This window comes from Vespa velutina, chromosome 16, assembly GCF_912470025.1.
Source record: "Vespa velutina chromosome 16, iVesVel2.1, whole genome shotgun sequence".
In the NCBI taxonomy this organism is placed as follows: domain Eukaryota; kingdom Metazoa; phylum Arthropoda; class Insecta; order Hymenoptera; family Vespidae; genus Vespa; species Vespa velutina.
In genome coordinates, this window is record NC_062203.1 from 3,258,540 (window position 1) to 3,275,247 (window position 16,708).

The 16,708-nt window shown below is 28.5% G+C and overlaps 4 protein-coding genes and 2 long non-coding RNA genes across 11 annotated transcripts; 3 read left to right on the plus strand and 3 right to left on the minus strand.

Moving 5' to 3' along the window:
• Positions 1 to 1,135: 1,135 nt before the first annotated feature.
• On the minus strand, positions 1,136 to 5,739 carry LOC124954788 (pre-mRNA-splicing factor ATP-dependent RNA helicase PRP16). The gene is made up of 8 exons (XM_047508239.1): positions 5,094 to 5,739; positions 4,787 to 5,019; positions 4,093 to 4,376; positions 3,388 to 3,989; positions 3,161 to 3,304; positions 2,173 to 3,085; positions 1,409 to 2,084; positions 1,136 to 1,319 (listed from the first exon to the last, which is right to left on the minus strand). The coding sequence occupies exons 1-8, from the start codon at positions 5,556 to 5,558 to the stop codon at positions 1,238 to 1,240; spliced, it is 3,399 nt and encodes a 1,132-aa protein (XP_047364195.1). The 5' UTR covers positions 5,559 to 5,739; the 3' UTR covers positions 1,136 to 1,237.
• On the plus strand, positions 5,592 to 7,266 carry LOC124954789. The gene is made up of 2 exons (XR_007102661.1): positions 5,592 to 6,176; positions 6,279 to 7,266. It is a non-coding gene; the product is annotated as an uncharacterized LOC124954789 (long non-coding RNA).
• A 604-nt stretch (positions 7,267 to 7,870) lies between these two features.
• Positions 7,871 to 9,965, plus strand: LOC124954769 (pancreatic triacylglycerol lipase-like). The gene is made up of 5 exons (XM_047508174.1): positions 7,871 to 8,365; positions 8,439 to 8,587; positions 8,663 to 8,839; positions 8,935 to 9,210; positions 9,281 to 9,965. The coding sequence occupies exons 1-5, from the start codon at positions 8,136 to 8,138 to the stop codon at positions 9,517 to 9,519; spliced, it is 1,071 nt and encodes a 356-aa protein (XP_047364130.1). The 5' UTR covers positions 7,871 to 8,135; the 3' UTR covers positions 9,520 to 9,965.
• On the minus strand, positions 8,351 to 11,169 carry LOC124954767 (5'-AMP-activated protein kinase subunit beta-1-like). Of its 4 annotated transcripts, none has more exons than XR_007102652.1 (6): positions 11,018 to 11,169; positions 10,728 to 10,932; positions 10,391 to 10,666; positions 10,088 to 10,318; positions 9,756 to 10,004; positions 8,351 to 9,346 (listed from the first exon to the last, which is right to left on the minus strand). XR_007102652.1 is itself a non-coding variant. In XM_047508167.1 (5 exons), exons 2-5 carry the CDS (start codon positions 10,914 to 10,916, stop codon positions 9,858 to 9,860), a joined length of 843 nt encoding a protein of 280 aa, XP_047364123.1. In that variant the 5' UTR covers positions 10,917 to 10,932; positions 11,018 to 11,169; the 3' UTR covers positions 8,351 to 9,857. The 4 variants fall into 4 exon arrangements, 2 of the variants coding, with proteins under 2 accessions (XP_047364123.1, XP_047364125.1); XR_007102651.1 differs by having other exon boundaries at positions 8,351 to 9,489; XM_047508167.1 differs by having other exon boundaries at positions 8,351 to 10,004.
• A 369-nt stretch (positions 11,170 to 11,538) lies between these two features.
• LOC124954768 (protein BUD31 homolog) lies at positions 11,539 to 13,193 on the minus strand. Of its 3 annotated transcripts, none has more exons than XM_047508171.1 (4): positions 13,040 to 13,193; positions 12,754 to 12,920; positions 12,528 to 12,650; positions 11,539 to 12,403 (listed from the first exon to the last, which is right to left on the minus strand). In XM_047508171.1, exons 2-4 carry the CDS (start codon positions 12,845 to 12,847, stop codon positions 12,186 to 12,188), a joined length of 435 nt encoding a protein of 144 aa, XP_047364127.1. In that variant the 5' UTR covers positions 12,848 to 12,920; positions 13,040 to 13,193; the 3' UTR covers positions 11,539 to 12,185. The 3 variants fall into 3 exon arrangements, with proteins under 3 accessions (XP_047364127.1, XP_047364126.1, XP_047364129.1); XM_047508170.1 differs by having other exon boundaries at positions 12,754 to 12,852; positions 12,921 to 13,144; XM_047508173.1 differs by having other exon boundaries at positions 12,754 to 12,862; positions 12,921 to 13,144.
• A 2,077-nt stretch (positions 13,194 to 15,270) lies between these two features.
• On the plus strand, positions 15,271 to 16,457 carry LOC124954781. Its single transcript, XR_007102660.1, has 2 exons — positions 15,271 to 15,818; positions 15,947 to 16,457. It is a non-coding gene; the product is annotated as an uncharacterized LOC124954781 (long non-coding RNA).
• Positions 16,458 to 16,708: the final 251 nt, after the last annotated feature.

Genomic DNA, 16,708 nt, shown 5'->3' on the forward strand with positions numbered 1-16,708 from the left:
TGTCATATGCTTGATAAAAACATTTATCATTTTTTATTATAAACATTTATCATTTCGTATTTTTTTTACTTATTTTGTTTAGCGAATAAAATTGTAAAAAAGAACAGAAAAAAAAATTGAGAAACCAACAACTGTGGCATCTGTTCCAAAGTAACGAAGCCAGCATTTAAATGTCAGTTACTATCGCAAAATAGCCATCAAGTGTCAAAAATGGTAAGTTCTATTAAATCTACAGTTTTGTAACCAAAATGAATACACCCATAAGGCCAGATAGAAAGAAGGCGTTTAATTCATGATTATAACGCTCTTGATATTAATTTCAATAAAATTGACATTAATTATTATTAATATATTTTTATTTTATAATAATTGATAAATATATTAATTAGTATTAATATATTTATCAATTATTATAAAATATAAAAAATTGTATCTATCATATAATAATGAAATCAATAGTTTATATATTTTATTAAAACGAGTCCAGTTTCTTGTTTCTTATTTCTAATAATTGGTATAAAATTTTTCAAGTTACCAAAGTATTTGCAAATGCAATATAAAAAAAAAATTATTTATATTTCTTTTATAAACAAAAGGAATTTGGAAGTAATATCATAAAAATATATGTATTTATGTCGATACAGTATTAATTTCATTTTTGCAAATTTCGTGCTGATTTTATATATATATTTATGTATATATATACATATATATATAAAAGTTTTTTGAAATTTTATTTACAACATTAGCATTTAATTATATTTATAAATAATAAGATAATATATATCTGAAAGTTTATAAGAACATTTATATATTACATATGTAATAAGTGAACTCTGTATGTATCAATGCATACTATTTTAGTAGAAGACTTTGATAATATTCATGTATTTTGAAAATTTAGTTTTTATTTTGCATATTTTGCATAATATATGTTCCATATATTTCTTTAAATAGACATATACATCAATACATTCGGTATTTATCGCATATGTGATAAGAAATGTATCGTGAAATGTCCTTGTAAACATTTTTATCCAATTTAAAGGAAAGTTATTTAAAATATTGTTTCTCCTGCATATTTGCCATTAAAAATATTGTTTTTCCTATATATTTTATGTACTTATATACTATCTCCTTAGTATGATATATTTTATTTGTACAAACATATACAATTTAAAAACAAATGAATGTTTATATTTCAATACTTATATAAATGTCACACATTACAATTTATTTACAATCCTAAACGTCCTGGAGTTTTACGATATGGTGCTGGCGTACCTGGTTCTCTGATACCTGGTGTAAGAATCTCTTTCCTTAAAAAAAAAAAGAAGTAAATAAATAAATAAAAAAGAAAAATAAGATCAAAAAAGAAATTGATAAATATACTTAATAGTAAATCTACCTTTTAACAGAAGCTTGTTCACGTTCTAATTGTTCTTGCGCTCTTGCTTTCATTTCCTCTTCTGCTTCTTTCATTTGTCCCTCCATTTCATGCAGATGTTGCATTGCTTGTCGTCGTTTTGCTCGACCACTTCGTCCTGTTTCTTTCACACTAAAGAACATCGGACCTAATTCAGCTAACCAGTGTCCATCGACCGCGGTTACACATTGCATGTATTCTTTTGCCGTCATAACTAGTTCATGATAAACGACATAGTCAGGTGTAAAACCCATACCAAATAAAGCTGAAGTAGGATGAAGATGACAGGGCATTCCAGTACGACAATTAACATATTCACCGATACCCTTTAATCGAGCTGCCTGATGGAAATACGCAGAACATATGCATTTACGTACTATGTCCCAATCAGTACCGCAACTAACAACTTCCATTTTTTGCTGTTTTAAAATTTCTTCCAGTTGTTGACGCACTTCTCTGACTTTACGTATAGCTTTTGCATGTATAAAATGATCATTACACCATGAAGTAGAATATCCATTAGCTTTCCACTGATTATATACATTGAGGTATGTCAAGTGATCTGATTCTGGAATTTGAAATTTTTCTCTTGCTGAATCAGAATCTTCCTCTCGACCTTTCGGGCGATAAAATATTGAAGGCACTGATAACATAGAAACTGTAATAATCACAAAAATAAATAATTATTAAATTTGTATCGCATAAAAATTGAAAGGATATTAATAAGATTTTAATTTAAAATATACCTATAATTAAAATATCTGCGGTACAACCAAGCTGAGAAGCAACTATTAGCATTTGACATTGTGGAGGATCCAAGGGAAATTCTGCCATTTGACGTCCTAAAGGTGTTAACCGTCCTGTATGATCAAGAGCACCCAATATCCATAACTGATACAAAGAATTAAGTATATTGTCTTGTGGCGGAGGATCCATAAAATGGAAAGCAAGTAAATCTTGAACTCCCAATGATTTCAGAAGTAATACAGTATTGGCTAAATTTGTACGCTGAATTTCTGGCACTCCTGTTGCCAGTAGTTCATCTAAATATTGTCTACGTGTGTACAATCTGTAACAGTAACCAGGTCCAGTACGACCAGCTCTTCCAGCACGCTGATCAGCATTAGCTCTTGAAACAGGATATACTTGAAGAGCATCCATACCAATTCGTGGATTATATACTTTCAGTTTACAATACCCTGAGTCAACGACAAATACAATTCCATCTACCGTCAAAGATGTTTCTGCTATATTGGTTGCAACAACGCATTTACGTAATCCACCTTCCGAACGTTGAAAAATTTTAGCTTGTAAATCCGACGGTAATTGAGAATATATTGGTAAAATTGAAAGTGGAGGAGCTGATTCTATTTCAGCCAATCTTTCTTTCAATGCTTCACATGTGACTTCGATATCTTCTTGACCAGGCATGAATACCAAAATATCTCCACTTCTTGGTTGTAAATGGATTTGCAAAACTTGTTTCACAGCAGCGTCTACATAATCTTCAACTGGATTTTTTGCATGTAAAATCTCAACAGGAAATGTTCGACCAGGAATCTGAAATGTTGCTGCATTTCCAAAAAACGCAGAAAATTTACTTGAATCCATTGTAGCTGAAGTTACAATTAGTTTCAAATCGTGTCTCCTTGCAACAACCTGTTTTACATATAAAATAGTGATAAATAGATATTATATAAAGATAAAATACTTTTTAAAGTATGTAAATATTACCTCTCTAAGTAAACCAAACAAAACATCAGTAGAAAGAGATCGTTCATGAGCTTCATCCATAATTATTACACTATATCGATCTAAATCACCTTCTCGCAAACTTTCTCTTAACAAAATACCATCTGTCATATATTTTATAACAGTCTGTAAAAATAAACGGTAATAATAACTCTTCAAAATCTTTTTTATATTCAAAAAAGTATCTAATATTCTTTAGAATTACTTACATCTTTGGATGTACAATCCTCGAAACGAATTGCGTAACCAACTTTTTCTCCTAATGCTGTAGCCATTTCATCAGACACCCTTTTGGCAACTGACATGGCAGCTACTCTTCTGGGACACGTACAACCAATTATTCCATAGCAACTATAGCCATCCTCATGAAGGTATTGTGTTAATTGAGTAGTTTTACCACTTCCAGTTTCTCCTACTATTACAACTACACTATTTTCTCTGATAACATTCAAGAGTTCCTGTCTTACAGCGAATACAGGAAGACTTCTTCTTTGATGTTGTATAGATCGGTGTTTTGCTTCTCCAGTAATTTCACCAGCACCTATATGTCTTGCATATTTCTGACCAGCTTTAAAATCCATTTCCTGACCAGGAAGTTCTTTATCCTCTTTTCTTCTGTCACGTACTCCCATAATGTTACCTATATGTGTTCCAGCCAACTCCCAATGTTTTTTCTGCGCTCTACGACGTTCTTTTTGTTCACGGTATGCTCGTACTAATGCAGAGCCTTTTCTTGCTACAAGTGCCATATCGGAAGTAGGATCGCGCACAGGTACAACAGGCTCTGGCTGCTTAGTGAATACGATTCGTCCTAATTAATTAATTATTATTATTATTTCGTTATACTGTATTTTATATATAATATTTAAGTAATTGACATAAAAATAATTTCTTTAAAAAGAAGAATAACTTACCATCTAAAAATGGAGGTACTACATTATGAACTAGAAGATGAACTCTTCCTTCTGCTTCATCATCTGGATCATCATCATGATCTAAAGAACTTACAACACCTGAAGTTAACATTCTATTTCTTTCCCATAATTCATTATCTTTGTTTATTTGCCTCTGCTGAGCTGAAACTCGTTTCTGTCTTTTTGCTTCTAATTCCATTTCCTTTTTTTGAGTATATTCTTCTGATACATCAGCAAAAGCATAATTTTCTCCATCATCCAATGCGTACCATTCTCTATCAAGTCTACAAATAGAAAAGATATTTCTTTAAAAGCTCTTCTTTAAAATTGTAAGTACAACGCGTTACTATATAATAATAGTTTGTCACTAAATAATGTTTTAGGACGAAAAATCACTACATTGTTTTTCTTTTTTATCTTGCATTGTTAAATGTTTTATACAAATAATTTCAGGTATCAAGTTCACTATAAATTTAATTGAATATGTTTGTCATACAATTGCTAAGAAATTTCTAGCATAAATGGTTAAATAATATCACCAGGAGTTAAATCTTTGCTATTTCTTGTCTTAATACATTAATATCATTAATATGCATTTTATGGTAGATATGTCTGTATAGTGATACAACTCCATCGTCAGATAAGTCATATCAAAAGGATTAAAAGGTAAATGAAATAATCAAATAAGAATTACCTTTGCTGTTCTTCCTCCCATAATTCTTTTTCTTCTCCATCTATCATTGGTGTAGTACCAGAAGCTCTATAATCCTTGTTCCAAGAATTATATTTATATGAAGGTGTAAATTCACTTCTGACGCTTTCACGACCATCTTTAGAAGCATAAAGATTGGGCGTAGGATGATCCCAACTTGATTTCCTTGGTTCTTCATCCTCGTCGTCATCCCAATTACTTTTGGATGTAGGATCCTATCAATAATGATAATTATTATTTCAAATTCTATTATTTGTATTCCATAAATATCAATGATGATAAAGCTTACTTTGGTCCTAAATTTGGGTGTTTGAGGTTCATCTTTAAATCTAAGAGGAGTTTGTCTTATACTATCTCTACTTCGACTACGTTCTCTATCTCTGTCTCTATCCCTGTCCTTTCTCTTATCTCTATCACGATCATGATACCTTGAATGCTTTTCTTGTGCATTTAATCTTTGATGTTTGAGTCTCGTTTCCAATCTCTTTTGTGCCTCAGAATTTACTCCACCTGTATGAGTAGGTGTTTCTTCTTCATAAGATCTATATTTTCTTTCTTTTGTATCTAATCTAGATTTTGATTCTGTAGGTTCCTGCGAATTTTCTCGCCGTTTTCTTTCTGCGAGTTTGTCCAAACCCAAAACAGATGATTGAGGCTTTTTAAATGTGTGATCGGAAGCTTTCTTACGAATAATTAAGCCACCAGGTTTATTGTCAGATCCTTCTAACCTATATAAGTTTGAATCTTCTGACATAGTTTCTGCTTTTTATTTTAAAAAAACTTTATATGTATTTTTATGATACTTATTTTTATAGGATTTTCATATTTTACTACAACGGTATATATATGTGTGTAATAAAATATAAATATTTCATGTTAGAGTTTAACTTAAAAAAATCTCTTTCAGCTTTATAATACAACAGCAACGTAAGACATTAACTATAAGCACTATGAAAAATGTCAATCGTTGACTTTTTAAAGAAATTGTTAGGGACGATGGCGCTGTCATCGCGCTGTTCGTTTCAAATGGCGTGATGATCGTATTCCTATCTATATGATTTACCTAGGTATTTATTGAAACAAATAATGACTTAAATTTAAGGGGGAAGGCCACTGTGACGACTGAAAAAATAACCGATTTTTAAGAATTTGTTTTCACTGGGATAACTAATTAATAAAGGGATCGGATTGTTGTTATTTTATTGAGTGTATATTAAACTTGTTTTATATAAATTTTTATTAAAAAATTAACAAAAATATGGGCCTTGACTTAAGGGCTAAAAAAAATGTTCCCTTCATTGTAACATTGATATTTCGATGAATGATTATCTGAAAATAAAAAGCAAAATTTTATCGATATCTATACGAATATGTAATTATCATTATGCGTAGTAGTTTTTTTTATTGATTATTTACAAAAAGGCGACAGTTAGAAATTTTTTTTATTCTTAAGGCCCTCTTTTTATTCCAGCAGTTTGTAAAAATAGTAATTATTAAAATTCTTGAAATTGACTACGTACAAACTTAGACACTGCAATTACAAATAAAGAAAAAAAAAGATAGAAGAAAGTAATGTCGAGAAAAACGCGTTTAAAGTTTTCATTGCGTTTTTCTTGATATAAAGTTATATATTTTCTAAAATTTTGATATTTACATTAAACTATTGAATTCTGGGGCCATATGATGATTCTTCATCATCATCTTCAGTATCGTACTTGCCTTTTTTGATTTTTTTATGGACCCCTCTTTAATCTTTAACACAATGGAAGCCTTTACCGAACAAATCTTAAGTAATTTGAAACTCAAACGGTGAATCTTCAAAGGTTAATTAACGCATTTTTTAAAAATACAATTGAAACTTATTGAGGAAATGAGAAACATAGAAACTTTACAATCAAAAATTAATTACATTAAAGAAGACTTCACTAATTGTAATGACATTAAGGATACATTGTTAAGCACTCTCCCAGATGCGGATAGATATTTAGAGGAGAAGTTTGATATTAATGAAGATTACGTAAAGATATGGGCAATCGCACGAAGTTTAGTAAAAAAAAAGCGGAATCGCAATCGATAACTCTTGTTCAACTGGTCAATCGACATCTTCTAATCAAGCCGATGATCAAATGATTTATCTACCACGAATCGTATTGTCCATCTTTAGTCGTTAGCATGAAGAATGATCCGGTTTCGCGGATCAATTCAAATTTTCCATTCACGACCAACAATTATTCTCTGGATGATTGTAAAAGCAGTTAAATTACTTAAAACCTACAAAGCAAACCAGAGTCAACTAATCTCATCTCTATACATTTGCATTTATACAACATTTGTGTTTATAAATCAAAAATATCACTTATATTCATTATAGAATCACCTGTATTCAACAAAAATTTTTTTTGAACAATACCATTAGTTAAATATTTTATAAAGGAAAAGTGTTTGATGGCCTGTAATATGTATGTAATTGTACAAAAAAAAAATGGCCTGTAATATGTACAAAAAAAAAAAAATAAATAAATAAATAAATAAAAAATAAAAAAAAAAATCTTCAATTTATAAATGTGCAAAATTATTAATTTGTATGAATATTTTAATAACATATGGAAGAAAATTTAAAGCCGTTCAAAACAATAAGACTACAGCATTTATGATATTCTCATATAATTAAATATTTCATGGAAATAATGATTGTTGTTATCATTATTAATCACATATTTATAACTTTTGTCGATGTTTTGACGAAATGTATATTTACTAAAAAATATATGAAAAGAATTAAAATATATCTTATAGAATTATATGTGTGTGTATGTATGTATAAGTAAATAATATATTCAGTATATATACAAAGCAATATCATCCTTTCGTATCATTCTTATACCGCTTGCAATTTATCATTGTATTTAACGTGTGTGTATCAAATGTTTAATTATACAGTATTGTTAAAAGATATTTTTTTAAAAATATCACCTTCCTTCCTATTTATATTCTCTAATGATATCAGCTGTCAAATAATCTCGAAAAACTTATGATAAATTTATATATATATATATAGAAGTAAATCAGTCTGAAACCTGTATTCTTTCATTTGTGATTAAAATGGCTAAAGAAATGTTAATAGACTACTTGATAGTATTTCCGCTTGTATGATACGGTGTTAGAGATAAAGCCAAGAAGAAACTGGGCCAAGAAAAAGTATATTAGAATTCGTGACAATATAAATAAAGATTTATAAAAGAAAAACCTGATTCTAAGGTGTTCTAATTGTTTACTTCTGTATAGATAATTATATTTATAACATATAAAATTAAGTTTTCAATAAAATAAAATGTTTCTATTAAAATTCTTGATAGAGACATTTATTTTTGTATTATTTTATGACTTTGCTATTTCTAAACAATGGGAAAGTGGTTTACGTGAAAGATACGATGGATATGGAGAAGATTGGATATTTATGCCAGATGGAAATGATTTACCTCAAGTAGCAATATTAAAGTACGAAGATAGTATGAGAGGTATTCTCGATAGTGAAAACATTTCTTATATCCTTTACACAAGGTACACTTATATATTTATTTATCTTACACGATAAATTATTAAGATCTTTATATATTGTAAAATATAATTAAAGGTCTGGTCCAGAAAATGGCACGAGACTTATGATTAATGATACTGCAGGACTTTTCGATTCAGATTTTAAAGCATCACGAAAAACAAAGTTCATAACACATGGATGGAAGTCCAGTTCTATGAGCTCTGGTCTCAGAAACATGAAAGAAGGTTAGTTAATATTTGATTATAAAATTGTATCTGTCTATGTGTAATTGAACAAGTTACATTTTGATTATTGTACAGCTTACTTGCAACACGATGATTACAATGTCATTCTTGTTGACTGGGAACCTTTAGCTGCAAGTACCTTTTATCTTGGTCCCATGCAAAATACCGTTCGTGTAGGAAAGGATGCTGCTAATTTCATCGACTTTTTAGTTACAGAAACTGATTTAACCGCTGAAGACGTTCATTTCCTCGGTATATCTTATGTTAATCTTAAGACAAAATTAAACTATACATAATTGAAAAAGTTATATAATGTACATTTTTCTACATTGTCAAATATATCTTAGGTCATTCTTTGGGTGCGCATGTAGCTGGTAATGCTGGAGATGCAATAACTTCTGGTAAATTAGGCAGAATTACCGGATTGGACCCAGCATTGCCTGGATTCCACATGCTTGCTTCTAATAAAACTCGTTTGGATTTAACCGATGCGATATTTGTTGATGTTATTCATTCTTGTGGTGGTATTCTAGGTTATCTTCAACCCCTAGGTAAAATCGATTTTTATCCAAATGCAGGAACAGCTGTTCAACCTGGTTGTTGCTGTGTCCCAGAAGTCATGGGTAAGATATATCTCACGAAACTAGCATCGAAAGATTTCAAAATAACACATTTGTATCTTTCCTATTTTAGAAGCTTGCAGTCACGGACGATCCTACGTTTATTTTACAGAAAGTATTAATTCCAAGACTGGATTTCCTGCAGTAAAATGCGAAAATTGGGATCGTTATATAAATGGTGATTGCATTGATTCCAGGATAGTTTTAATGGGAGAACATGTAGATAAATCTGCTAGTGGATCTTATTTTCTTAGAACACGATCTGAACCACCTTATGCGTATCTACCAGAAATAACCAACAATGATATTTAAATTCTAATTTTGTTATAATAGGAAAAAAACAATTCTTATAATTCTTTAATTATTATATCAAATGATTATAGAGTTCATTCAATAGTAATCAAAATTTGCTTTTCTTGTTTGCTTAATTACAGGTAATATACAATATAGCACTATATTCTAAAAAATGTATACTTGATTTGCTTTAATAAATATTAACTATATTGTTTTGCAGTTAAACAACTTTTATCATTTATAATTCAGCTTACCTACAAATTCAGCTATTTGAATAGTGAGTGCAATTCATTATTCATATAATGATATCGTTCCAAAATAATTAAGTATCACGCATGTAGGAATGATGTAAATCATTAAATTGGTTTATATAATAGAGTAGTTACATATTTTTTTCGATAGCGATGCGTGGCTGATAAAACCATAACACTATCTTTAATACTCAAAGCATATAAATGATTCAACATCACGTGATTTGGTTCTGGTAGAAGAGTTGGTTCACACTGTAAAAATACTTTACAATCAATATGTATATTCTATAAAGTCTTAAACATTAATACAGAATAATTCTTTTATAATTACTCACAGATAATGGTGTATCTTTATTAAGAATAACTTGCAATAAATGTGGTGGTAAAATTGGCGGTCCAACTATTTTTTCCCATGGTTTATGAAGTGGAATTTCTTGACCATATTCAGTTTGAATACTATTAGAAACACCTTCGCTATCTTTAGCAAGAGCTTGAAAAACTTCAAAGTCTGATTTTCTTACAGATACTAAGTTGTTCTTAGAACCCATACCATTGTCAACTATTTTCTAAATAGACAATTTAATCATTGTTCTTACAGTATCAATAAATTTAAATTAATTAATAGATCTATATCTTACCAAACCAGGATCATGCCTCCATTCTCCATCAACATAGAATTTATATTGATGTTCTCCTTCTGGTAAGTCAATAATAGTAACAAAATCACCATGACTCTTTACCATAGGTAATGTTTTCCATCCTGTGAACGTTCCACTGATATATGCTTGTTTTCCACCTCCTTCCCATTTAAAAACTGTAGGCAATACTTTGCTATCGGTAACTTTTGTTCCTTCGGATACTGTATTTGATCTGGGACGTGTTCCACCAAAATTATCTCCATCACGTTGTTTTATCTATATAAAAAAGCAAATATATGTCTATTGCCTGAAGAAATTTATTTAGATTATTAAATACTTTTGTATAATAGGGCTCTTCTTCTTCTTGAGACGATTGGAAAATTAGCTTTTGATTCGACTTTTTGTCAAAAACAAATGCCTGGCCTTCCTTTCCTGGGGAAGGTGGTCCATGTTCTTTACTGTGCCGATGATCTCTACCTGAAGTATGAGTATGATTGACTGTTTGATTACTTCCAGCATTTCCCATTATTGTGCAACAATATCTATGAATACAAAAATAACATTTTGAATATGTTATTTTATCATAAAAAATAATCAAATAGGAATGAAATTTGCCTTTTGTTTTACCTAGTAAAATAAATAAAGTAACACTTATGGATCCTGATAATTTATTTTTCATATGATTGGAATTTACGTCGTAAATTAATGAAAAATTAGAAAATATATAAGCAACAAAACCTAAAAAGATATACTACAAATAGTATATGAGTAGTATATGTCAGTATATCTGATGTTTTTGGTACAGATAGTAGGCGGGAAATACAAATTCAATTCTTTCATCATCTAGTTTTACACAGATTTTATACATGTTTTATAATGAAATTAATATTAAATGACAATTTATCAATCTGACATTATTAATATTTCATATTTTTAATGTATTATAGCTATGATTTATATATATAAAACATCTTGTCGATAATGAACGTTCGAATTGTAAGATGAGGATCATAAATGTATATAATACTTTTCATAGACATTTTTTAATATTATAATGAAAAATTTATTAATATATACTTATAATAATAAGACAATAATTATAATTTTAACATTATAATACTAAAATTTATTAATAAATACTTTATATTTATAATAATTATATAATATTAACATAATATAATATGAAGCGTTTATACATCGAAAAATAGAAATAAAACAAAAACATGGTTACCAAAACCAATTTCTTTTGTTATCAATTACGTAAGTGCTTTGTCAGTGATAAGTTGAAATAAAAATTTTTAAAAATGTCATTATTTTCAACGAAATGTCTTATTTATAACAATCGACGGATCTATGGAAATATAACTGACAGCCGTTATGTAATTTTAATATTTTTGAGAGTGAGTTCAATTATCTTAGTTATTAGAACAATAATGGGTGCATTCGACATTATACATATCGCGATAGAATTTTAAGCGTTTTCGATCATTTACATCGTTTAGAATAAGCAATAAAATTATTTTCATTTCATTACTATCTTCTTCATTATCATTTTTTACTATTGTTTTTAATTATTGATGCTATGATGAACAGTATGCAAAATAACACATATATGCATTAACAATAATACATCAATATATAAGAAAGTATAACTTAATTATAAGAAATAAAAAAGTAGTTTAAGTTGATAGGTACAAAGCAATAACTGATTAATATTATTATTATTATTATTATTATTATTATTATTATTAACTCTTATAATATCTTATAATATCTTAATCAATAAAGGTACATATCAACCAGAACATCCTCTGCAGCCACAATGTATACATTCCACTATTCTACCTTCTTCTAACTTGCCTTTTGGTACACGACAAATACAATTCGTACCAAAATTAGTATCTCGTGTTTGTATGCAACGTAAACAACATAAGTTTTCATATCCAACTTTTTTCCATTTTGCTATAAGATTTTTGTCTGCTATGTTTTCATTCAAACAATAGTCATACAATTCTGAAAATAATATAACATTAAAGCAAATGATATGACTGTGTAAATGATAATATATTATTTAAGAGAATAAAATATGTAGATATTGAATAATTACAAATAACGATCGAAATCAAGGTAAACTTACCACGACTAATAGCTTTTCGTCTATAAAATAAATCATATATATATCTTGATTTTTGATGATGAATTTTAAATATTGGCCATAAAGATTCCTGTTTACGTTTACCTTCGTGTGGCTCTGTTTCAGCTTTAAGGAAAACAAACAAAGTACTTTTTCACTATACAAAACTGTACAATAGAAAACGCGATTGGAAAATATCTAACCTTCAAATTTATCGTAGTTTATTTACCTTCGCGCATCTTTTGTTCCAGCTCTTCTAATGTAGGTTCAATTAATTCCCAACCATCAGGTGGAGATCTTTTACTTCTTCGTACCTTCGGCATCTCGTCTACAAATCACTGAATATTATATTGCTTATAATTTCAAATGAGTCCAATGTTTACGTGATACTTGTACCTATGAATATAAATGATTAACATGAAGTGTCAATTGATGTCTCGATTGTCTAAAGAAAAATACTTTTCGATCAATTTTCTTTATTGTTCACAATTCATATTAATATTTTATACACACACTTTTCTTTTTCTTTTATCATGTAACGAGGACCGTAGAAATAACATAAGATAGATGAAAATAAGATCGAAGGAAGGTGATGTCTCCATCATACGCCATTTTAGTATTCGCATTCAAAAAGCGAAAATTTGTCCAGTATGTCAATAGGTGATTATAAAAACCTTTTATTGATTATATATAGTGTATAAATATTGTCATATATACATGTTCAAAAATGATTAATTTATTTTTATTGTATTATTAGTTAAAAATAATATCTGATCAATGATACGTGTTCATTGATAAACAAGGATCCAGGATAATAAAGTCTTTGTCGTGCATAATATACTATTATCTTACTATTTTAAATGAATATATGCAGTCTCCTTCAAAAAATATATTTTATTTTAAGTATATATAAATATAATAATATATTTTTTTGATAAAGCCGAGCATATATTTAAACGAGAGTATATTAAAACTGTTGAGCGAGTTGTACGATGAATAAATAAAAATGTGTTCTACTGTGACACATCCTCTTTTGGAAATCAATGCATCTTCAAAATCAAATTTCTACTCTGATTTTTTCGTTTACAGTTTTATGAGATAAATATTTTCCGAGAATTTTCAATAAGAAATCGCGAGTTAAACGAAAACAAAAAAATGATGGTGCCCCGTAATTTTTATTTACACAAAGTCTCCAAACGACTACAATAATTAAGAAATACATGATTAATGGCGTTCAATTTTTTCTATTAAAGTTGTTCACTACTTTTTGTTCAAAGCGACAAGTACAAACTTAACAAAGTATAAACTACGAAACAAGTGAGGAACACTGTTCCCATCATGCATCTATTGTATTGGTATATAAGCTTGTTGGTTATTCCCCTCTTACGCGTATTAATAATTGGTTTCGTGTGAGATGGGGTAAGTAGTTTAGTAGACGAAGAGACTTTTAGTCTCTCATATATATAGCTTTCTTTGATGGTAGCGTACAACTTGCAGTGATTCGTGCTAGATACAATATCGGTATGCATTTGTTTCACAGCAGATAGATAAAAAATAATAAATATAATTGACACATAATAATTAGTATATAAATTTTCGACAAAAAACAAGATTTTGTCGAATATTTTGTTAAAAATAATTAGTACATATATATATTATATATTTTGGAAAAAGTTTTATATTAATGAATAAACTATTCTCGAAAAAATACTATTTTTTAACATGATTTTTTTGGAAAAAAATAAATCTTCTTCAAAAATTTGGAAAAATGGGGTCCTAGATTAAACCTTCGTCTTTAAAATATGATTTTGTTTATCAAAATTGGTCAAGAATTATTTCTGTTCTCATTGATGGCGTAAATGCCATTCGAAATGGCATTTCGAAATTTGCCCTTCGAAATTTGCGATAAAAAAGGTAAAGCTCGTATCCGCACTACTGATTTTCATATCACGCTAGAATGGAATATGTTTTATGTCCGTGAAGTAGCAATTGCATGCTTGTTTTTTACGTAAATAGCTGATGTTCTGATTTTCTAAACATTTTCAAACGTAAAGAAATGTGTTTGACGAGGCTTGCACGAAGAGGTTATGGAAACTCTCTCGATCATTTTAATGATCTTTAGCCAGACGATTCTAAAGCAAAAATAAGAAAATATATGTCCAATCGTTTATGTCAAAGAATCTGAGATTCTAAGATATTATCAAATTTTGTCTTTTTTCTTTTTAATTTTTATACATTAAGAAGATATAGATTATATAAGCAATGTGTAGCTAGTGCTTCAAGAAAAACTACGTAAAAAAAGAAAACGCTGTAAGTTCTACTTCATAGGTAGTATGGAAATAAATTCATGTTTTAATTTATATTAAAATATAATATATAATTGTTCATTAATTATTTTGAAGAAAATAATCGACAAATTTTGTCACAGATTTATATACTAATTCTTATATGTGTCAATTATATTTATTATTTTCTATCCATTTATCATAAAACAAATGAGACGTTTGCTACCACCAAAAAAAAGATATACATATAAGAGATTGAAAGTTTCTTTGTCTATTAAACTATTTACTCTATCTCATACGAAACTAATTATTAATACGCGTAAAAGGGGAATAACCAACAAGTTTATACACTAATACGATAAACGTATGGTGGAAACAATGTTCCTCATTTGTATTCGTAGTTCATATTTTGTCCATACCTGTCGCTGAAGTCACACACACTTTGAATAATAGGTAATGAACATTCTTAATGATTGTACTTATTTTTTTCTTTTCTCAAATTTACTTTGTAAAATCTAAACATAAAATATTAGAGAATAGAAATCAAAAAGAAGTCTGTCAAAAATTTTCTAACAATAGCCTATACATTTTAATTAAGTAACAAAAATATATTATTAATTCAGATATTATTGAAGGAAAATTTAAATATATTTAAGAAATAATTTGTATTTTATTGTATATTTTTTTTACATGATGAAGTGCAAAATTATCAGTGCATTTTTTTTTCTGCAACAATTGCCTGACGACGTGTGTAACACGTCACTGGCGTTCTTGTAACAAAAGCATCTCGACGTGCGTGGCACGTCTTTCCACCGCAAGTGGTTAAAAGATACGCTGTACCAATTTTGGTTCGAACTTGTCACTCTAAGATACTCCGTGAGAAATCAAAAATTTCTTTGACGATCAAATCTGAGAGATCAAAAATCGATGATCGTTAGAGGGATACATTATCAATACAAAAAGTTTACCCGGGATGGAGGGGGCAGGGGGAAAACGTTATATTATAAAAGTATTTAATCAAGTAAAAAAAAAAAATTCCTTCAAGAAAACCCTTTCCTTTCTCATAATCTCCGTTCTCTTCTCCCTCTTATTTCATTCTTACTCTTTTTTATTTTTCTTTCTCTCTTTTTTTTCTAGCATGAACCAACTTATGACATTCAAACGATATTGCTACTTAATGAAATCACTGATTAATATCATTTACATAGACATAATCACGTACATGCTCATAGACGATATGCATCGAAAGATCGGGTCGAATATACAATGTGCTATTTAAATAGAATCATCGAAATATATTCGAATTCTCGAACTGAAAGAGAACGCTAAAATTTCGCTACAATAGATCAATAATAAGAATTTATTGTTAATCCTAGTATTCACCCATTTAATCTTCGTAAAAAAGTTTTATTCTTTTTATATTTTTTATTTTGTATCGATAGAATACGATATCTAAGGAATCTAAGGAATCTAAGAATAGAGGTTTACTTATATTTGTTTTGTTTTTATATTATGTCTATTTTCAATTTTTGTTTATGTATTTAAAAGTTTCTATATCATTAATAGAAATCCAAACAACTTCATAAATAATTATAGTATACATAATTCATAATAATTTTGTTATAAATAAAGAAAATGTATAATCAAATAAGTTTTATTTTATTACATAAATTATCTACATATAGTCATCCTTAAAAAAACAAAAAAAAAAAAGGAAACCAAAAATATAAACTATTTTGTGAGAAACATTATAGATTATGGTTTAAATATGTATTCTGTGATGTATTATTATCTAGTACTATTTATATAAAAGTAAAATTATAATTTATAACTTTAGCAATTCTTTGATGTTTTTATGATAATAAGATCACTACATATTCACAGCCATTATAATGAATT